The following is a 23,617-nucleotide window of genomic DNA, read 5'->3' as shown; positions in this document are numbered from 1 at the left end:
AACTCAGAACTTGTTTGTTCTGTCTCTAATGTATGATCCCTCTCCTGATTCTTCAGGTGTGGGCAAGATGTCCCTTGACAATATGTAAAATCAATGGCAGCAGATAGCTTCCATATTTGTGCATCAATGAATACACATGAGTTTTAGTCAAGGCATGGGCAAACTTTGACCCTCCATGTGTTTTGGACTTCAACTCCCACAATTCATAATAGCTTACTGGCTGTTAGTAATTGTGGGACTTGAACTCCAAAACACCTGGAGGGCCGAAGTTTGCCCATGCCTGTTTTAGACTAAACATTGAAGGAAATTTCCAAGGTGCTAACTAAACCCTCTCTTCAAGATAAGTTCAGCATGCTGGACAACTCCCTTATGCTTTTGACTGACATCCAGGGTAGGTTCCCAACTTCACCGATATGACAGGCACCAAACACTTCTGAGAGCAATGCACCATGTAATCTAAGATCCTAAAATGACATACGGATAACTGAATTCACATTCAAGTGAACCTGAGTAAAAATGTTGATTCGGATCCTTCTGTTTTACACAGGTAGATTAGAGACAAAGGGACAAGTTGACATTGTCACTGAATTCTAAATGTGTTTGCTATTTTCAGATGGAACATGTCATTGGCAGTTTGAAATTGTTAATTAGTCCAGCCTACAGTAGGCCATGGAATGAAATAAAAACTTTGACATTCCCATTGTAGTTGGGATTAAAAACTGAATTTCAGGCATAATCTATGGGAAGTTAAATAAATTCATAATTATTTTTCTCCAGTTGGTCTGAAGCAGCTCAGGGAAGCAACTCCTTTTCCAAAAATTAGTCTACTTATATAAGACACAGGTTGTAAACAGAGTAGTACAGATGATGAAAATTCATTGCTTTTATTCGCTTTTTCCGGATACTTGCTCCAAACAGGGTTGTTTTCCTAGGCTTTTCTAAGTGGTGCCAACACTTGCAGAAAGAAAGTCTATACTTTATATCCCCTATCTCTTTCTTTCTTACTTTTTCTTTCTTTTCTTTCTTGACACTAATTCCATTTACATGTGATTACACTATTACATGCTTGAACAGTCCAATATCCTCCTTCCCTCCATTTTCCTCCCTCTCTGCCAAACTGGCATGTTCAACAATCCGTATTTCAGCTGCTTCCAGCATTCAGAGGATCCTAGAAGCTCACAAAGCTTTGTCAGGTCATTAAAATAATTTGTTCTACTTTTCTTTTTGCAAGCTCATGTACACTGCAAGCCTAGGGAGTACCTTGAGAAGGTAGAAACCACAGCCTTATTTTAGAGTGGCCCCTTTCACTTCCAAAGGGACCTGCTCTTTGTTTGTTATCTGTACACTAAAAGATTTTTTTCTAGCTTGTACCAAAAGGAACTGCTCTAGTTTGTACTATAAGTAAAGTGATGAATCACAGCTGCTACATTTTGCCTTGAGATATTATAAGAAATGGGTATAGGCAAAAAGTAAGTCCACTCTACACGGTCATGAGTTGATGAGGAACAAAGACAGTAAAACAAAACAAAAAAAAAGCAGTATGCTGAAGATGCTAAAGTAAACTCCACGTTTCCAGGTGTCAGGTTGAATGTCAGTTGAGGCTTCTGAAAGTTGAAGTCCAAAGCACCCTGGAGGACTAGAGTATGGGAATCATTGTTTAAAAGGAAGGAGCAGAAGAAGAATATATTTAATAATGCTTGCTGTTTCCAGCGTATGGTGGCATTTTCTGGGACTGAGATTATATGACTCACCCAGTGTCATCCAGTAAGTTTCCATGACCAGTCCTGTACCACTAAGACTGATACCTAGTTAATAATAAACAAAGTGGAGGTAGCCTAATATATAGTCTATATATATATATATATATATATATATATAGAGAGAGAGAGAGAGAGAGAGAGAGAGAGTCTATATATATATACAGAGAGAGAGAGAGAGCGCGCAATGGCCAACCTCGATAAAATAGAGAAGACTAGAGACATCATGCTGGCAGCAAAGGTCCACATAATTAAAGCAATGGTATTCCCTGTAGTAACTTATGGATGCGAGAGCTGGACCATAAGGAAGGCTGAGCAAAGGAAGGCAGGCACTTTTGAACTGTGGTGTTGGAGAATTCTGGGAGTGCCTTGGACCGCAAGAAGATCCAACCAGTCCATACTCCAGGAAATAATGCCTGACTACTCACTGGAGGGAAGGATATTAGAGGCAAAGATGAAGTACTTTGGGCACATAATGAGAAGACAGGAAAGCTTGGAGAAGATAATGATGCTGGGAGAAAAGGAAGGAAAAAGGAAGAGGGGTGGATGGATGGCATCTTTGAAGTGACTGGTTTGACCTTGAAGGAACTGGGGGTGGTGACAGCCGACAGGGAGCTCTGGTGTGGGCTGGTCCATGAGGTCACGAAGAGTCAGAAGCGACTGAATGAATAAACAACAACAAAACCCCAATATATTTTGTTGCATAAGGCAGAACAACAAATGATGTTCCCCGCCCCGCCCCAACCAAGAGTCAAAGTGCATAGTACTTAAGGCCAGCTATGTTATTTTGATGTCTGAGACAGGAAATCTTGCAAACTTTTCTCCATCACCCTCCCTTGGCTGTAGTAATAATAAATTATGTATTGAACAGTTTATTTCATGTCATTACATTTCATCCAACTGAGGGGGCTGCTTCACTGTGCTCAATGGTTGTGGCCTTGGACCATGCCAGTCTTGTTTTCATCACACTCTTTTTGCCAGATCAGTTGGGCCAGTTGAGCAATATCAGACTTTTCCTCAGATACTAGATTCATAGAAGCTGTAAGCCACTGTCTTGTGGCTTGTGTTTTACAAGGTTATCCTCTTCCTTTCTTACTGTGAACACAGTTAAGTTGATTCTCGAACAATCATAATGCTGTGTAGGAGTTAAAGTCAACTGGGGAAGTATATGCTACAGAACTTGGAAGTATGCAATCCAGATGTTCAGAAAGTGAATCACAAAATGATAGGAGTGGAAGAGACTATCCAGACTACAACTTCCAGAAGCCCCAGCCAGCATGAAGAAGTTTCTGGAAGATAAATCCCAAAATAAAGCTTTTTGAGCACTTTCTGAGGAGCGAGCCAGTCCATGACACCACTGTTGGGCAATTTAGAATGTTATGTCCACATTGGTTCTAAGTATTAACCACTGTACCTGTGTGTGTTTTATATTTTAGTTTTGTAAAAGCATAACGTTGAAAAAATACTTTAAATTCCTCCTTTGACAGTGTGTGTGTTTTTATTCTTACTTAGCTTGAATAACAAGAGTCGGCTCTGGTGAACAACAGCTTGATACGAACCAGAAACAAAGCATGACTACCCTGATACGAGGGACAGGAATTGGGGGGGGGAGCTTTGCGTTCCCTCCTGGGTATAAATAGAGAAGTTCATTAAGAGTGACTGGTGAGGGAGGAACATACTTTCAGAAACATGTGGGAAATCAGTTCACTTCAGAGGGCTGAGGGTGAAAGGAAGGGAGGTCTGCTTTTTATTAAAACCTGAAATGCATTATAATTGGGCTGAGTTTTTACCCAGATGGCTTTTCTTAGACTGACATCGGTGATGTATATATAAAGCAGTGTTAAAAGTGCTGTCTCTTGTGGCAATGTAGCTACATGTAGCTCTGGTCAGTAGGAAGTCCTCTTCCATCCTCAAGTCTAGTTGGAGAATAATGGATGGTGAAAATCAGCATCAGCTGGATCACATTGGATTGCTCTTTGTGACAAAGAAAAAGCATGTCACAATACTTTCCAGGAAATGTAACACATCTATAATTAGAACATTTAAGAGATTGAGCTAATAGATATGTTTTAATTTGGTCACATTTCCCACTCCTTTGATCCTAAATTCACTGAAGCCCATACATTTCCATCAATTTGCTAACAAAATTTAACAGAGTTTATAAAAGTCTGTACATGTGCATTTCTGAATAACTTTTTCTTCCCATTTACTTTTTTGTATTTTTCCCTTGTTATTGTTGTTGTTGTTGTGTCCCTTCAAGTCATTTCCAACCTATGGTGACCCTAAAGCAAATATATTGCAGAGTATTTTTGGCAAGCTTTGTTCATGGGACGTTTGCCATTGCCTTCACCCAAGGTCACCCAGCGGGTTTCATGATCAAGCAGTGATTTGAATCCTTGTCTCCAGAGTCATAGTCTGACATTCAAACCACTACACCATGTTGGCTCAATTGAAGAGTATGACTTTGTAAACATTGGGTTGGATTAAGACTGGATAAATTGTGATTAGTTCCCCATTGAAGGCAGTATGGCAACTTAGAACCTTATCAGACTCACTCTTCTCTGCGTCTTCTCTCTGTTTTCAGGCGCTGGCAAAATGGAGTCTCATGGAGGTCATCCCATGATGCACAACCACTTCCAGTAGCTGTCCATAGGAATTCTTTTTGCCAGTGCCTGGAAACTAAGAGAAGACTCTGTCAGGTCTAACATGACTCCTGATTTCACAAAACGGTGAGAAAGCAGGGAAAGCACTAGAAAGGGCACCTGGGATGACTAGCCATCTTAGAAGATGGAGAAAGATGGTAGGAAATGAAGAAGGGCAGTTCCCTCCACTTTCCCCCGTTTCCCCCCTGCCCATCTTATGAGGTCCTTAGTTATGAGTGGTAGCAATAATACAACTTTGTTCTAACTTTTTTCACACAGCAACGATTTGAATCATGCGATGTGCAATAATATGTTCCATCTTTCCTGTTCTGTTCTATCTGTGCTGGAAATGTAAATACTTCCAATTTATTTTTCTTTTGCAGACAACAGGAAAATCAAAGTGAATGGCACAAGAGAGCCTATAGAGTTTAAATCAAATCAGTGGTTTGGAGCAACAGTCAGAGCTCATAAAGGAAAAGTTGTGGTAAGTTTTATGCTGAGATATTTTTTCTTTAGTTCCAAATATCCATGTGTACTTAACTGTAAAAAGCAAAGGCAGCCATACTAATCCTTAGAAAAAGAACTCCAAAATCCACAATTGAGTGGTACGATTACCTCTAATCTGATGCATTTGATGAAGCTTCTACAAAAGCTTATGTTACTAACCTCTTTCTCTCATTTGCTTCAAGATCCTCTTGCATACTGAGAAAGACTAAAACAGCTATGCCTTTGTTACCCTAAAGCTGATAAGTATGTAGTTAGTGGTGAGGATGACACTACCTGGAAAATCTGTACAAAGATGAACAGTCTGGAGTGGCCAGGGAGGACCTTATGTTTCCTTTAGCATCCTATTTGGGAGACCTGCACCACAATTATAGAATTATGGTTATGCTCGTGGACTATCGCTACATATCCAGTTTTGTTTCAAGAACCTCCATGTGTATATTGTAATTTATCTTATAAAGAGTTATTAAGGATTAATATATAATATAACCTGCTCCAGTACCCAATGGTATACATTTCAAGACCTCCATGAATATCTGAAAACATGGATAATAACAAACTTATATTTTGGCTGTACTTGGGCTGGAAACATACCATAGAATCACACTAAGGATTTAGAAAGGCCCAGAAACATTTCCAAGGAAAAATATTTTTTGAGATCATGGGATAAGGATATGCGAATAAGGGGGTCATCCGGTAATCCTCCAGGTGGAAGTCCATAATGACTTATTTGTGTTCTGTCAAGCTGCCTTATTAAACAGCGAGGTGAAGGTGTTGTGTTTCCTACTCAGACAGGCATTTTACATTAGCAAGTAATGCAGCAGGATTATAAAAAGTTTTGCAAATGACGACAGAACATCTTGCCTTGTGAACCTTGAGTTTGGTCATGCTTAATTTTCTCCAAACAATTGTAAAGCAACAAGTGTTGTCTTGGGATTTGTTTTGAAATGGTTTGAATTATTTCTTAATGGCATGTGCATCTAAAGGAAATGCCTTGCTTTACATATTCACTCATGTGGTTAACTCCAGAACAGGCCTTTGACATAAAACAGGTGATGAATATAACATCACTATCTCTTGTTACAGAGTGAACATGTATGTTGGATTCCCAGAAATCTTTTCTCCAAGTGATCACAGGTCTCATTCAGCACCTTTCATCTACATCCATTTTGATATGTATATACTATCCTCTCTTCCCCTGGTCTCTCTCAGGGTAACATTGATTTCTTTATTAAAAATTATTGCCCAATAATTCTCGGTGGCCATCAATCAAGAAGATCACAAACATACACGTACATCCTGCTATAGTTTTGCGTGTCTTGAAATGAAATGGACAATCCAGTAGTGGGGATATCACTTTACAGAATCATATGTTATATGCTCCCAATTTCTTTGAATTATAATGAGCCACCAGGGCCCCATCTATACTGATGGCTTTGGTTGGTGTAGTCTTGTCCCACATCAACTAAAGTCAGGGAAAAGTTGGAATTTTGGTATAGAATTTCTCCCAACATAGGCTCTGAACATAATTGCTCCACTGCCATCCCATTTCCTGGTCTCGGGCAGCCCAGGAATGCAGGATGGCAGTTCTCTGCTTCATGTCCTTTGTGTTGTGGAGGGTTCCTCCTCTCCTCTGCTTTGGCATCCCATTGACCTGACTGATGTCATGACACATGACGATGGACAGGTAGGACCCGTGTCATGACCAAAACTGCCAATCAGAAGGGGGGAACATTTAAGGTGGCTCTCCAGCGGCACCAAACCATGTTTGCCATTGATTAGCAATGAGAACTCCCTCTCGCCTCTGCAACAACTGGGGAGTTCCTGTCTAGACCATACCCAACTTTTTGGCACATCAGATCGGCTCCTGGTTAAGGGGCAGTGTAGATCCACCCTAATCTGAATCAAGGCTACACCATTTTGCCAACTTAGTCTAGGAATAAAATGATCCACCCCACCATCAATTTTATCTGCAAAAATTGACGAAATGAGAGTTGGGTTGCTGTGAGCCCCCCCCCCCCCCGATGGTTGATATTTTATTCCATATTTACAATAGGAGAATATATACATGGAGGCAGTGTTCTAGCTTTTGGGACACAGCACAGGAATCTGAACTCGTACTTTCAACATCTTACTGCTGTCTCTCAGTGTTTGCCACCTAAGGCCACCAGCAGGGCCATCTGGGGGGAACGGGAAGGGAGTCCCAGGATCTGACAATGAGACAATGTTTTCTTATTTCCAAATACATGAGCAAAACTTGGAAACAGAGCAATGCATGATGATGAAGATCATCATCATCACCACCCTTTTCATCTCGGATACAGCAGATCAATGATGCTGCATTAGAGATCACCTTCACCCAACCTGCAACAACTATTTCACGCCTTCTTTCCTGCCTCCAATTCGACTTTGCCAACTTACATCGTATCTGCCAACACTTATTTCAGGGCCAAATTATATGCATATGAAGAACCTCATGGGAGGAGAAAACTTTCTTCTTGATAATAGTTGGCAATGGTAATCAATTTCTGGTCTTATTGCAGAAGCATAATGGTGTTGTTTGCAAGACAAACACAAAAGCCCACTATTGATTGGTGGCTTGCCACACCTGTAAGAAATCTTTAGTGAAAAAGATTTCTCAATTAGCATTTCATTGTTCCTTTGGTATAAAAGAAGGAACACAGTATATCTACAGAGTAAAACAAAATCCCTGCACATCCTTTTATCTACGCATTTTAATGTATTTGTTTATTTAATGTATGTATTTGTGCAGCATTGAATTGTTGCCTATTGCTCTGAGTCCCCTTCAAGGAGAGAAGCGCGGAGTATAGATGTGGTCAATAAATTAATAAATAACATATGCAGTATGCATCATGTGATTACTAACATTCCCAAGACTGAAATGTTTAAATTGACCTCCCTCAGAAGTGTTTTAATTGTGTTTTCCTGAATGGTGGGGAGTGAAATTCAATGATGGCATTCAGGATGTTACTTAGATTCCAAGGAAAACGTCGTATTTGGGAAATTTACTCTTTGGATTACAACTCCCAGACTTCTTGTGCTATTGCAGCCAGTGGTATCATTTTATATCTCTGCGAACAGGACCAATCTCGCTCACAAAACCTAAAAATCACTTGCTCATGTTTTGGTAGGCTTGTGCTCCCTTATACCATTGGAGAACACTGAAGGCTGCACCTGAAAAAGATCCAGTTGGCACTTGCTATGTAGCAATTCAAAACTTCAGTGCCTACGCTGAATATTCCCCTTGTCGCAATAGTAAGTTGTTTTCTGTTTCATAATTTGGCCCACATAGAGCCAAAATTGTAAGCTGCTCTGTCATGCATTAAGTCCAGGTGTAGTTTTCGGTTGGATGGCTCCTAACTAAGAGGCATTTTCTTGCAAAGTGGATCATGGTTCAAAAAGAGACATCAGATTATATGGTTCCAGTTGGATGCTTTTATACTTAATTAAAAGAGCAAAGATGAGGCTGTTGCTGTTACGCTGACACGTGAAGACAGAATTGGCTTAATTTAAAAGGGCTTTAAATATAGCCAACAGATCCTGATAAGCAGAAGCCAACTTTTAAAAGCAGTTGATTATTTCAGATGGAACACACATTCCCTTTCTTTTTATATTGCTGGCAACCTATTGATTGAACCTATGCTAAAATAATCATGCTGTTTTGTGAGCAAGTAAGATGAGGGTCAAGGTGCAGTGTGGCTTGAGAAAATGTTAAAGGAAAAGAATTGTGCAATTCCTATGCAGCTCCTATATATGTTTCTGGATTGTTATTGCTGAGTGCACAAATGAAGGTGGCTTTCACAACCCTAAAATAATTGTATATGTAGAAAGTCGCACCATCACGGTCTATGGTACCTATGCAGTCCAAAGTCATTTGATGTGATTCTGGTTGATGTCAAGGAAAACCGAATGCCACATCTCATATTCACCTTCAAACCGGTCAGAACAGATTTTGAATTTGAAGTTGTTGGTTTGGATTCAGATTTCCCTGGCAAAATCCACATAATTGTTTTTATGTCAGGTATTCATATTTTTTCTTTCCACTAGTTTCCAGCTCAGAAATCGGTTGCTTGAATTTTAGCACAAAAGCAATAGATGAGATTTTCAGACAGCTGGCTCTTTTTCCCTTTGGAAAGCTGTTTCCATTCACAGTGGTAATGTTTGAGTCACTTCACATTATGAAATTAATTCAGTTTTCATTCTTTGATATCTTCAGACAATCCAGATCCTGAGGGACAAGGTTACTGTCAAGCAGGATTCAGCTTAGACTTTTATAAGGTGAGAGTCCTCAGTAGCCAACATGGCTCTGGGTCTACTAACTGGTTTCATTTTTACTCTCAGATGAATACTTTTCAATTCCAGTTCATAATTTCTCAAAGTGTTTGTTTAAATAATGTATTGCTTTGTAGTGAGTACTTAACAATTGGATTGATTTCCTGCTAGTGGTAGGCAAGAACCAAAATGTGGACCTATGAACCCAAAGAAGGGGACTTTCGTCATCAGACAAAACCTACTTTATTGTATGGTTATTTTGGAGCAACATTTCCCAAGAAGCATCTCAGATGGGGATGCTTCTACTCATTAGTTGACCAATTCCTCTGGCTCCTGATATGTGAGATACCCACATTGTACCACATTCTCTTTTCTTCATTAGTACTCCTAAATAAAGGATGTCCCGTTAAGATTTTGTTGGAGTGAAAGTGATAATTTCTTACAGCAAGGCCTATGGAAAAGAATGATTGAAGTTGTAGTCCAACAGCTTCTGGAAGACAACAGATGTCCATGGGCTAAATCATTCCATCTGATAAACATGATTATGTTTTCATTCATTTTTTTACATCTTTGGTTGTTGTTGGTGGGGTTTTTTTTGTCTTTTAAGCATCCTATTCATTATAATTTCATGTTGCTCTTGTCTGTGTGTGTGTAGAATGGAGACCTTATAGTAGGAGGACCTGGCAGCTTTTATTGGCAAGGTATGTTCATATATTTATATAGCTGAAGATAAAGTGTGAAAAGAGTAGCTTGCAAGAATCAGTAAATAAGGTTTGCAAGCTAACCACATAAGGAATGCTAACCACTATTCAGCAAAGTATGATTTACTCCTGCGTAAACACATATGGGATTGCACTTTCTTTTAGTCTATTCGTAGTCACACAACTTTAAGCTTGATAATGTTTTTGTCCTTCCCTAAAATTTGTTTCATGCTTTTCTTAATTTTTTTTCTGTGTCAGGAGTGACTTGAGAAACTGCAAGTCGCTTCTGGTGTGAGAGAACTGGCTTTCTGCTAGAACATTGTCCATGGGACGCCCAGTTGTTTGATGTTTTACCATCCTGTGGGAGGCTTCTCTCATGTCCCCGCATGGGGAGCTAGAGCTGACAGACGGCAGCTCACACGTTCCCCGGATTCGATCTGCCGATCTTTTTGTCAGCAGTCCTGCTGGCACAAGGGTTTAACCCTAACCCATTGCACCACCGGGGCCTTTTCTTAATGATATACTTTCACTGCTGCTGTATTCTGCCTCATCCAGTTAAGACAAGCAATAGGGACAGCAGTTATTAAAAAGAGAATATATTTTACAATGGCTTCTTCTTGTTCCTTTCACTCTTTCACAGCTTCTGTAGTTTTCCCTTTCCCTCCACATCCCCCCTCATTTTGTCTCACGACTCTATTTTTTAGACCCTCACCCTGTGGACATTTGTGTCTTAGTTCTATACTATGCCTACCATGTACTAATTACTTTATAAATGGTTTGTTCTTTGACTTGCTGTCCCATGAATATCTTTAATCTATTCGTGGTTTTTTAAATCACAGGCCAGATTATCACCAGCAGTGTTGCAGATATTATCACAGACTATTCATTCAAGAATATCCTAAGGAAGCTGTCACAAGAAAAGCAAACTGGAGTGGCACCATCAGTGTATGATGACAACTATCTTGGTAAGTTACTTGATAATGATGATGATGATGATGATGATGATGATGATGATCATAGTGATTTGAACATACTGTTGATCATGCCTGTCAGTGTGATCTTAAATTTTTTGCTGTAAGTTAGCAAGAGAGATGTACAATTGAAAAAAGATACACATTTCCAAAATTGGTGCTGATACAATTCAGTATACCCACCCAATATGTGCTGAAATTGCTGCATGATTGGATGGAAATGGTAATGTCTTTATGCAAGAGAGACTACTTACTATATGCTCCTAGTGTAACAATTGCAACTGGATTAGAATAATAGAATTCCATAGCTGGAACTGACTACAAGGGAGAGAACAGGAAGGCCCAGGTTAATCATGCCTTGATCTAGAAATAGATTGGGTGGCCCTTCTTCCATCCCACCTACTACTGCCCAGACTTCAGAAGGAGAGAAGATTAGGAGACAGAGCCATCATGGCTTCACTCAGCAACTTAGCAAAAAATTCCCTCATTTGCTGTGGCCTTGAAGGAAGAAAACAACAGCCAGGCACAGCTTGCTCATGCCAAGGCCCAACAATTGATGAAATGCCATCCCCCCATTCCAACTGGGGTCTCAAAGGGAGAGAAGAGCAAAATAGTTCCATTTTACCTAGACCCAGCAGTTTAGGAAAGACAATTCCTCCAATCCAACTGCACTGCTCTGGAATTAGGGGGGGGGGGGGAGAACAGCAGCCATCCTCTCCTAGACCGGGCTGTGGCGCAGCTGGCTTGTAACCAGCTGCAGTAAATCATTACTGACCGAGAGGTCATGAGTTCGAAGCCCGGGTTGGGTTAAGTCCCGACCATTAAATAGCCCGGTTTGCTGTTTACCTAAGCAGCCCGAAAGACAGTTGCACCTGTCATTTAGGAAATTTAGGTATGCTTTATGTGGGAGACTAATTTAACTAATTTACAACACCATAAAGCTGCCAGCAGCATGTGGAAAGGAATGAGGATGTACAGCACTTGGTGTCACTCATGGATGATGAAGCAACAGCTCCCCCTGTGGCCGGAATCGAGCATATCCTCATGAAGCTGGAAATGTTAAAATTGTCTCTGTGTGTGTCTATACTGTATGTTGTTTGTCTGATGGCATTGAATGTTTGCCATTTGTTCATTGTAATCCGCCCTGAGTCCCCTTCAAGGTGAGAAGGGAGGAATATAAATACTGTAAGTAGAAAAAAAATAGACTAAAGTCCATTCTACTCTGCCATATAAAATCCAGATTATCTGCTTTGAACTGGATTATACGGCAGTGTAGAAGGGACCTGAGTCTTCTCCTCCACTGTCATCCCCTTTCTCTTGTCAGCCTGAGTGCAGGGAACATCAAATTAACAATTGTAGATTCCTCATGTAAAACATGATCTGTATTTATAAGTCAGTGTCAGTTATAATAATCTAGTCCAACCCCCTGCCATAAAGCACTCCTGAAAGATGCTTGTCCATGTTCTGCTTAAAGACCTCCAAAGATGGAGAGTCCAGTATTCTCCAAAGCAGTCAATTCCACTCTTGAACACCTTTTGTAGTTGTTCCACTGTCAAAGGCATCTCTTGCAACTCATTATACATTCCATGTTTGCAAAACTAATCCTTCCAAACACCTGACAAATATTCTAGTTTAATTGCTTCTAAGGATTATGAAACCATGCAACTCATTAAGAGATTAGATTCTGTCACCTGTGGCTTAAATCACTGTACTACATGTTGTAATTATTGTTATCAACACCATTTTTGTGAATGGCCACGTTTAACGACATAATTCTCAGTGGGTTAGTGTGAGATTGAATCACATTTTTGGAGTCTACAGGTGGACAGGTTAAAGGATAATTTAATTAACTTTTGATGGGCTCAGTGTCTGTTTTAGTAGCAATTCATTAACAGTTAACCCATTTCTAAGTTTCTCATCTCTGAGAAACTTAGAAATGTCTACCTCTCTCCTCAAATCACTTCCAACACAGCTAACCTTCTGGAATCGTTTGTTGTATTTATTTGACCTTCTTCATCAACTAGTCTAGCTGGCTAGATTAGCCAAATAATGTGTTCTGGAAAGCTAAAATGCCAAGAGAGTGTAGGTGAATGTTGAAAAAGCCCTGGTGTTTTCACTGAGAAATAAAATATATACATTGTTTCTTTTCAGCTAAGTGTATGAACACTTTTGAATATGGTGTTGTGCAACACAGTAATGACAAAATGCATATTCCATCTAGGTGAATTATAGAGTATTGATGCACTAACAGCTCATCTTGGGATATAATTATAGTTGTGCTTTTTCCTAGTTGTTTCATTCTGTAGATTTATTACGCTTCTGAGACATATAATGAAGTTAGCCATAAAATTCTGACAACTTGTTTTCCTTTCCCTGGCCTTAAATGCTCTAGTTTATAAAGTGCTTTTAATGGAGATGATTGAAATAGAGGGTAGACCTGGTTGTCCTTTCAGAAATGGCTCTCTTCAAACTTAAGTGGTTTGTCAGACTTCATACTCATAGGTTTGTTTTCAAACAGGGTACTCTTTGGCTGTGGGCGAATTCACTGGAGACTTTCAACAAGGTAAGAAGCCAGTAGTCTTCAAGATAAATTATATGCTATATAGTTTGGTTATTCTGCATCTTCTCTGCAAGTATATGCTTAAACCTCAAATAGTTAGGCTACAGTATAATATGCACAAGGCCAAATTGTTCAAGGCATTATGATATGAGTATCTAAACCCAAGCCATAGCTTTCACAGGTATATGTGCTGATCATATCTACAATTGCTTGGTTTGCTCATAATAGCCAACCACATGGGTCTACAGTGTTCGCTCACTACTTTGCGGTTCACTTTTTGCGGATTCTCTGTTTCGCGGTTTTTCAATAAACTCTAAAAGACTATTATAAATCATTAAAAAATTACAATGTACAGCCTAAGGAAGGGAGGAAGGAGAAGCCAAAGGGAGAGAAAAGGAGCCCAAGTGGCAACAGGAGGAGGAGAAGGCGATTTATCAACACAATTGGTTGATAAAGATTTAAAATAGTGTATAACTATTAAAATAATGTATAAACATTAAAATAAATTCCCTACTTCGTGGATTTTCACTTATTGCGGGTGGTCCTGGAACCTAACCCCAGCGATAAGTGAGGGAACACTGTATTAAGGATTGTCCGATCCAGCCCTTACAAAGATATAGGGACTAGGATCCACTAAAATCTGCATGGCCTCTTATTGGCAGAAAGTAATACATGATTGGAAAACAATTCATGAGCCTGTTTTACAGATGCCTTCTGATCTGTAGTAGTACATACACTCTAGTACAAAAATTGAGCTGCTTGAGTAAATGGTATAATTTGGTGCTTCTTTCAGGCATGTATTGGTACTCAGATGCCTACAAGGAATAACTGGATCCATGTTGTGCATGCTATGTGTTACAGATTTTTGGATCAAACACTGAAGCATATGTACCAACATTGTACTAACAGGCGATAGAGTAAATTGTATAGAATCATTCTCTCCTTGTCTTTGGAGGGCTTGTTGTATTGGGTATCTATATCTCATCAGTACTCTGTGACAGATCCTATATTGAACTAGCTGTGCCCGGCCACGCGTTGCTGTGGCGTTGTCTGGTGGTGTTGGTGAGAAATTGTTGAGGTAGTGGTGGTATTGAATGTCTGTTGTATGGTTGTCTTTATGTTTAGTATGCACACTGAAGTGGATTATATGGCAGTGTGGAGTCAAGATAATCCAGTTCAAAGCAGATAATATAAGATTATAAATGAGTTATATAGATGTGGAAGAGCCTTGAGTCTACACTGCCATATAATCCAGTGCAAATTAGATAATCTGTGGAAGAGGCCTAAGTGAGGCCTAACTCTGCCTATCCCCTGGGCTGAGTGGGTTTGCTAGGAGACCAAGTGGGCGGAGCTTAGCCTTCTAACTGACAGCAATTGGATAAAAACTATTATTCCTCTCCCTGTAATTAGGACTTTATTTTTCTTTTCTTTTTGTTGTATCAACCTAGAGCCGTGAATGATGGGTTGTGTTGTCAAATTTCGTGGTTGGGGGCCATGTAGTTTTGTTGTTTTGTCCGCTGCCCTGATGCCATCACTCCTTTATATATATAGATAAAAGCAAATTGTATGATTTTTTCCCAGCATAATGCCAAAAGAACAGCCCGAGTATCAGAGGATGATTGGGTTGAGGATCAGAGGAGTCACTGCATGTCTTGCCTTCCTCCTGGCATAAGGATGGGGCGAGTAGTCCTGACCATATGCCAGGAAGACCGGAGGATGACCCGGGCCATGCTCTGCTCCCTCCTGGTCCCGCCCTCCCATGAGTCCTCCCCCTTCCAGGGCTGCCATGCCCAGCATGTGTCCGGCCATCCTCCTTCCTGGCCCGGCCCTTCTAGCCAGGTCCACAATACGGCCCCAAAACAAAAAACATTGCCCATGCCTGGTCTAACTTAGATTAGTGCTATTGAGGTTCTTTGTGTTCATGATAACACTGACCAACACACATTTTGAAGCCTCAAATGTCAGCCATATTTCTGTATATCTGACCTACTGATTCCAAAAATGGCATCTGTTTTCCCCTATCAGCTCTAGTTTCTGAGATATAGAACATATTCCATATACCAGTTGCCATCTGCTCACCCATAATAAACCATGATGACCATATCTAAGAAATTAGAGATGATGAAATCTATCCAGCACAATTTCCTGAACCAGAATGCCAAATAACCCCAGGAACAGGCCTAAAAACCAGGACACCAAGAATGTTGGACTATGTCATATAATCGAGGGAGGGACCATTAGACAAAATGAAGCAGATGCTTTGAAGGGCATTTGTTGATAAACGTCATGAAAAGTTCAGGAGGAAAAGTTATCTTGCTGCACAACCCATCCTGTGCTCCTTAAGCTAGTCTTCTGCCTTACATATGAAGATGTTTAATTGCATTCATGGAGAAAGATTTAGTGGCTTTTGCAGTTGGTTTTTGCACATGGAAAGAGAAGGAGCCCAGCTTTGTTTTTCAGTTCAGACAACAAAGTGCTTTGGAGTTGGCCCCATGTGAGCATTGTCATCATTTTCTACATCAAAAGAGGGATTTTAGTAACCAAACATATTCTAAATGTCAAACAATTGAAATATACCTGAATATTTATGATATATTTAATAGTACTATGATTTTTTCAGCCTGTTCTCTAATAGTTTCAGAACAATTGCTGTGTAAGCAGGTATTGAACTAAGTTAACGTTCAGACTTTTATTTTATTTTTCTTTAGAATTGGTAGCTGGAGTCCCAAGAGGTGCACAGAACTTTGGCTATGTATGTAATCTACAACATATTGTATTCTGCTTGCCTTGCACAAATGGTGAATTAGTAGTAAATATAATATATTTCTTGTTTCCCGAGGGCATTTTAAATCTGTTTAGAAATCGTTAGCATCTGTTCGTGGAAAAAAATATCATATGAAAATCTTGAATGAAATTCCACTTTTGTCCTGAAGTGTAGCCTTAATTAAGAATAAAATGTGATTTTAGGAACGATAGTACAAAATGATAAGATAATGTACTTTACATAACAAAATGCATGCATTTAGATAAATCCCCAGAGCAGAGGTTGGGAGTAATGGCTTAAAAAGTGTTTTCATTATCCAAACATTAATGAAGTAATAGTGAGTATGCTAGTAGCAGTCCCTAAGGTAAGGAGACGGTACAGATTCCTTTGATATGACAAACCAAAAATTTTGTGGAGCATTTCGAGACGTGTTTTGGGTTAGGATCTTTATTTCTTCATTAATCAGAAGTGTGGCAGCTCATATTAGCATTCCAGAAAACCTCCCAAAATCAAAGTCCTCACAGAACTATAGATAAGGCATGCTTGTAATTTATTCAGTGCAGGAGAAGATTATTTAAAAGACAGTGACATTTGGGATTCAAGAATGGCAACAAACTCTTTGGGTTTGGGGGACTTTTGAGGACGCGCAGAATGGTTTTAAATAACAACAGACAAACAGTGCTAAAAGGTGAAAATCCTCTGCAGTAGTGCAAATACTAATAAGTAATGCAGAAGCCGCATCTTTGCATCCATCTACACTACAGAATTAACACAATTTGACACCATTTTAACTGCTATGGCTCAATGGTATGGAAACCTGGGAGTTGTAGTTTTACAAGGTCTTTCGTCTTCTCTGCCAGAGTGTTGTTGCCTCACCAGTCTACAGTCTCAGGATTCAATAACACTGAGCCATGGCAGTTAAAGTGGTGTCAAACTGTGTTAATTCTACAGTGTAGATGCACCCGTTGTAATTGTTCTGATTGAGATTCTTCCATATTCTCTTTCCAGGTTTCAATTATAAACTCCACCGATTTGACCTTTATTCAGAATTTCACTGGTGAACAGGTAAAAACTATCAATAATCCAGAAGACTTACTTATCAACAGTTAAAAGTATCGGATACAGTGTTATCCAAATAGTTAACCTCCTACTATATATACCTGTAGCAAAACTCTTGAAATGGAATGAGATGGGATATTACCATTTATGAAGTGAAAGTTGAGAGGGTTCTTTGATATAAAAATATGGCTACTCTGTATTTACAGATGGCATCTTACTTTGGATATACGGTTGCAGTGTCCGATGTTAACAATGACGGGTAAGTTGCTAATGGAAATATATTTTGTGCAGTACTTCATTTTTTGTTTCTTGTTTCTTTTGTTCCCCTTGAAATGGATTCAAGGGAACTGGACTGATCCATATTTTGAACTGAACCAACATATATTACATTTCCCGGATTAGTATTCAGATAGGAAATATTCTTTGGATGCTGTCATTCAAAGAATTTTAGACAATAATATATACGAAAAGATAAAAACTGGTCTACTCATGCTACAATTCAATTGTAAGAATATAGGTATATAGCAGACAGTCAAAAACAGATTAAACAGCAAGAATAGAAAGGTTGAATTCACATAAAGGCATCATGTCTTTAGCTGCATACAAACAACCAGTACTAAACCTATACATTGTTGCTAGTATCATTTCCCTGGTAGTTATTTGTGAATATTCCATAATATCACTAGGGTAGAAAGAATTACTGCCAGTTCCTTGACCATCGTTGTTGCTACTTAAAAATAATGGCCAACATCCTACCTTAATGCCATAGTTATAAGTGCATAACTGTGGCTCCATTCACACTGTCATATAATACAGTTCAAAACTGCATTATAATGTCATTTAAGGCTCATATAATGCAGTCTAACTGCATTGAACTGCAATATATGCCTGCATGGAGCCCCCGGTGGCACAGCGGGTTAAACTACTGAGCTACTGAACTTGCTATCCAAAAGGTTGGTGGTTCGAATCTGGGGGGAGGAGTGAGCTCCTGCTGTTAGCCCCAGCTTCTGGCAACCTAGCAGGTCAAAAACATGCAAATGTGAGTAGATCAATAGGTACTGCTCTGAAGGGGAGGTAACAGCGCTCCATGCAGTCATGCCATCTACACAACCTTGGAGGCGTCTATGGACAATGCCAGCTCTTCGCCTTAGAAATGGTCTACAGAAAGATGTGCACAAAACCCATTTCTTAGGGAGTGTTGTATATGCAAAACAATTGAATATACATTCATTTTTAAACACAGAATGATACATGAAATGGACAGCATGGACATGACTAAACATGTGAAGTTGACCCAGACCAGATATTAACTGATTTGTTTGTGTCTTTATTCTGAGATCCATAAGACTATTCCAGGACTACCATGAACTAGTGCCTTGAGAGAGAGAATTCAGCTTGGCAGTGTGTGTTTAGATAGATAAACTCTTAAATCTCTTAATCCTTCCAAAATGTCCAATATTCATAAATATCATTCTGTTATTCTCACACAAAAAATCAGAACATGAATCTGATGAAAAGCCAAAAGAAACAAAGCATTCAACCATTTTCATCTGTTTAGCTTTATTCCTATTTTGTTTTTGTTTTTCTCAGCTTGGGGCTACTGATTGCATTGGGTTTTGCTCTAGGTAGGAGTAACATGGGATTTAACCCCTTTGTGTTAATTCTTGATAGGACTAATATGAGATTATTTGTGTAACCCCTTTGTGCTTATTTTTCAAAATACAGCCCTTGCTAGACAATCAATACTCACATGTTGTAGGCTGCCCATCTACACTGCTATATAATCCAGTTTGAACTGCATTATAATGGTGAGTGTAGACTCATATAATGCAGATTGAACCACATTGAACTGGGTTATATAAGTCTACACTGCCATATAATCCAGCTCAATGCAGTTAACCTGCATTCTGAAACTAGATTATATGGCAGTGTACATGGGGACTTGCTGGCTAGAAAACCACATTTTCCAGCAGCAATCTCTAATAGGCCTCTTAAAGGCCTCATCTACACTTCCAGATAAAATCCAGATTATCTGCTTTGAACTGGATTAAATGGCAGTGTAGACTAATATAATCCAATTCAAAGCAGATAGTCCGGATTTTATCTGGCAGTGTAGATAGGGCCCTATACTGCCATATATTCCAGATTATTAAAGCAGATAATCCACATTATCGGCTTTGAATTAGGTTGTATGAATCTACATCTACATATAACCCAATTCAGAGCAGATAATCTGGATTTTATATGGCAGTATAGATTCATATAACCCAGTTCAAAACAGATAATGTGGATTAATTATATGACAATGTAGACTCATGTAACCCAGTTCAGAGCAGATAATGTGGATTACCAATTTTGATAATCTGGATTATATGGCAGTGTAGAAGGGGCCAAAAAGGGGCCAAAGGTATCTGATGTTTTCACCGCTTCTCATTTTGATGGCTTGCTCTTTGTTGAGCCTTGCTAACTGCTCAAAACCAGATATGCTCTCAGAAAACAGTAGTTCAAGAAGCCTGAGTAACCGCAGTGGGGAGGAGAAGACTGTTGGAGTCCTTTGTGGAATCCTTGTCCCCTGGAGAGGGGAGTGGATAAAGCAAGCTGCCTGAGATTTGATTGTTTAAATAAGATTGCTTTTATGAAAAACAAGGATGTGGAGAACATATTTTCTTAAGGCCCTTGCCCCATTCCAGTTCTAAAATAAGAAATGTAGTGCACTGGGATTTGTTGGCAGGAACATAGGAAGCAAGACCAGTAGGCAAAATAAAGCAGTTATTCCTTTGGATCAGCTTTTTGCTGTCTCTGCTACACTGTTCTTGAAGTAGCATGCACTCGTTAAACTACTCTGCTGCCTTCAGTTATGATGGTGGAGTGTATCCTATTCCCATTGTTGAAGTATGATTGAACTGCGAGTCAAACTAGCATCTTTACATGAAATTGATAGGACCCTCCTTTGCCTCTAGAGCAGTAGTTCCCAACCTTTGATCCTCCAGGTGTTTTGGAATTCAACTCTTAGAAATCCCAGCCATTTTGCTGGCTGTTAGGCATTGTGGGAGCTGAAGTCCAGAAGACCTGGAGGACCAAAGGTTGGGAACCACTGCTCTGGAGCAAACATTTTTGGATGACCTGAAAGGAAGCCACTTTTGGCCCCTCTGCATTGTTCTATAATCCAGTTTCTTAATCCAGATTATCTGCTTTGAAGTACTTTATATGGCTTGGGACTTGAACCTTTTCTACTACTACTGGGGCCCAATCACCTTCTTAAATGCTCGCTGTGCAGAGACCTTCTTTATAGTTTTAGTGTTGCTCTTTGAAATAAATGCTAGTAGCTATTAAATAAGCATGACAAGTTGGAGAGCAGCTTATGCTCAAGATGAGAATTATTTATGTTAGGTTAAATCATGTATCCAATAGAAATACATTAACAAACTGTTTTATTTATGTTATTTCAAAGCTTTGAAATACTTAGGCTCTACCGCTTGACATGATTCTGGGTTCCTGCTGTTACCTGCCCAGCAGCGCATAAAAGAATTGTAAACATTTTCGGCAGGTGATCAGCTTAGATTTTTGAACACAATTTCTTTAAGAGAAGGGGGCTTTGCCTCTTCCATGTGAATGCATGGGCAAACAAATCACTTGCTTAATGGATTGTGGATGCAGTGTCAAAGGAGTTTAGATGTAGAGACCCATTGTAGATTGAATTAGATGATAGAAAGGGTTTTTAATGGTACACAGCATGTAGAATCTCCATAGCCAGTATGCTGCTGTAGGCTTGTTGTCCCACAAGTAACTTTTCCAAGCTCTGGGTAGAATTATATTACATGTACTGAATGGGCTGTAGCATTGTTTCTTGTCCTCCTTGCTTTTTAAACTCAAATTTGGCTCCCAAATGAGACTATTTATAGCTAAAGACAAGCAAAAATGTTCTTTCGTTTAAAAATTTGTAGTGCAAACAGATGTTTCAAAACATACAACTCCCCATGTACTGTTTGAACACGGGGGCAGGAGTGGGGGCGGTGAGAGAACAAATAGAAGTGCAATTGACATCATTGTTTTTGTTATCTGAATTCAGACATGGAAAACAAACCACAGCAAATATCATAAGCAGTGAGAAGAATAGTTGGCTGAACTGGGTCATCATGCTGACATAGGAACACATAAAAACAGAAGATGGGGCTGTCCTTTTCCAACATTAGTACTACAAGGCCATTAATGCTGCTTCATCAGACTTCCTTCTCAACCTTTTTCCAGGGCAGATGCTCTGCATATGTAATTTTCAAAGAACAGGGATGTGGATGAGGTCTTATGCAGAATCAAAAAAAGGACAGAGCCAGCCTTACCATTAGGCAGAATGAGGCAATCATTTCAAGAAACCATGGCAGTTGTCTTAAAATGTCTTAACCTACTCTGCCAAGTAGTGTTCACTCACATGATTCCATAGGATTGAGCCGTGGCAGTTAAGACGTGATGTCAAACTGCATTAATTGTACAGTCCAGATTCAGCCTCTAATGAAAATGTTGAATGCTGCTTTACTAAATCCTACTTGCACCAGGAGATTGACATCTTCACTAGAGCAGCCATGAGGGGGAAACTGAAAGCTTTCACTTTCATTTTCCATTAACCCAAGTTAGTTGAACAACTGAACCATATGTTAGTGGACAACTGTGTTGGGCAAGTGAGCTTACTAACAAAAGCCGCTTCTCATGAATGTATAGTGGAGTAACTTATTAGCAGCAGCGTGACCCAGTACCAGTAGCCAAAAGTGATAAAAAAACAAAAACACACAGACCAATGTTATCTCTTCCTTAGGAGGTGTTTCTTTGTAGCAAAATAATACAGTTACACTATTTACAAAAATAAGGTTTCCATAACACAAAGTTTTTTATACTTCCTTTTTTGCTTCCATTCTGGGCTGCTTTCTCATGCAGGTAAACAGCTTTGCTCTCACAGAGCCTCCTCTCACACCGAACGAACAGAGGAGCTTCACACAGTAGCTTTACACATGAGGCCGTCAACCTGGGGCTTCTCTCACTGAGGCCTTCTCACATACTGAGATCTTCTCATACTGAGGCCTCTCTCACACTGAGGCCTACTAAGCTACAGGCACATCTGCTTATATTAAACTACAGCTTTTGCTGAGACATTGCATCCATTTAACCCTTTCAATGCTTGACTCACATTTTTGTAATTAAAAATATCTAGTTAATTTTTAATATTTCTGACAAACTGAGCCATACCTTATGACATAGCTATGTTTTATTGAAGAGCTTGGGAATGTTACTGGGTTTTTAAACTAGAACTTGTATAGTTCTGCAGCCATCAATCATGGTTACATGTGTGAATGTATTAAAGTGGAGTTAAATTGAGAAAATACCTTCTTTGAATTTTGGATTGACCTCCTTTGTTTGTGACCTCTCACCAGGCTGGATGACATTCTCATCGGAGCACCTCTTTTTATGGAGCGTGAATTTGAGAGCAATCCTAAAGAAGTGGGGCAAGTGTATCTTTATCTGCAAGACAGCACCTTGTCCTTCAGAGACGCACAGATACTATCTGGCACGGAAGTGTTTGGTAGATTTGGCAATGCCATTGCACACCTTGGGGACCTGAACCAGGATGGATATAATGGTAATGCATGAGAATACATGTGGAGGGTGCTTAGAGGGCTGGATAGGGGAAATTGTGGTTTAAGTGATGGGTAATTACCGTTGGCCCTCCGTATTCCGGAATTTTGTATCCAGGGATTCAACCATTCGCTACTTGAGAAATATTAAATCAAACTCCTAAAAGCAAACCTTGATTGTGCCATTTTATATAAGCGGCCTCATTTTACTATACTATTATATATCATGGAACTTGAGCATCCACAATTTTGTTATCCACAGGGGCCCTGGAATAAAACCCCAGCACACAACTGTATTTTTAAATGTGCATCTGTATATGTAAATTATCACAGGCAACATTTACACAGATCTGTCTACTCTTCTATGCTCTTTTTGGGGCAGTGTGGAAGTATCTGTCCTATCCGCTATGCCCATTGTGTGAGCATGTTTCAGATTCATAAATCAGATGCAGTGGTAGCAAAGGTAATGAATCACCTCTGAAAATGAGTCTCAAACTTAAAGGCACTATCCAAGATTCTGGACTCTAGAACCCAGAATAGCTTTAATACCATTTAAAGTTCTGACTACAAATTGGAGTGAACTCACTTTCTCAGTAACATCGACTTCTTTAGCTGCCACTGCTTAGGTGGGCTTTGGTTTGCTGTGTCTGCTGGTCAAGGCTTTGGATAAAAAAGCAGCAGAAATGTGACAGATCATTTGTCTATTTCAGTTCACTGAATATATCCAGACTATACTTTTCTCATT

The 23,617-nt window shown here is 39.5% G+C and overlaps 1 protein-coding gene across 1 annotated transcript in view; it reads left to right on the top strand.

The window, feature by feature from the left end:
• Positions 1-23,617, top strand: part of itga8 (integrin subunit alpha 8) — a 125,137-nt gene that overhangs the window by 19,926 nt on the left and 81,594 nt on the right. Inside the window, exons 3-12 of the mRNA XM_008112473.3 lie at positions 4,783-4,883; positions 8,056-8,179; positions 9,141-9,202; positions 9,852-9,897; positions 10,737-10,862; positions 13,387-13,431; positions 16,137-16,180; positions 17,201-17,257; positions 17,458-17,510; positions 22,672-22,877. Of these exons, the coding sequence (XP_008110680.2) occupies positions 4,783-4,883; positions 8,056-8,179; positions 9,141-9,202; positions 9,852-9,897; positions 10,737-10,862; positions 13,387-13,431; positions 16,137-16,180; positions 17,201-17,257; positions 17,458-17,510; positions 22,672-22,877 (864 nt within the window). The remainder of the gene's footprint in view (positions 1-4,782; positions 4,884-8,055; positions 8,180-9,140; positions 9,203-9,851; positions 9,898-10,736; positions 10,863-13,386; positions 13,432-16,136; positions 16,181-17,200; positions 17,258-17,457; positions 17,511-22,671; positions 22,878-23,617) is intronic.

Source organism: Anolis carolinensis, chromosome 6 (assembly GCF_035594765.1).
Source record: "Anolis carolinensis isolate JA03-04 chromosome 6, rAnoCar3.1.pri, whole genome shotgun sequence".
Lineage (NCBI taxonomy): Eukaryota > Metazoa > Chordata > Lepidosauria > Squamata > Dactyloidae > Anolis > Anolis carolinensis.
This window is presented reverse-complemented; position numbering and strand designations above follow the sequence as displayed.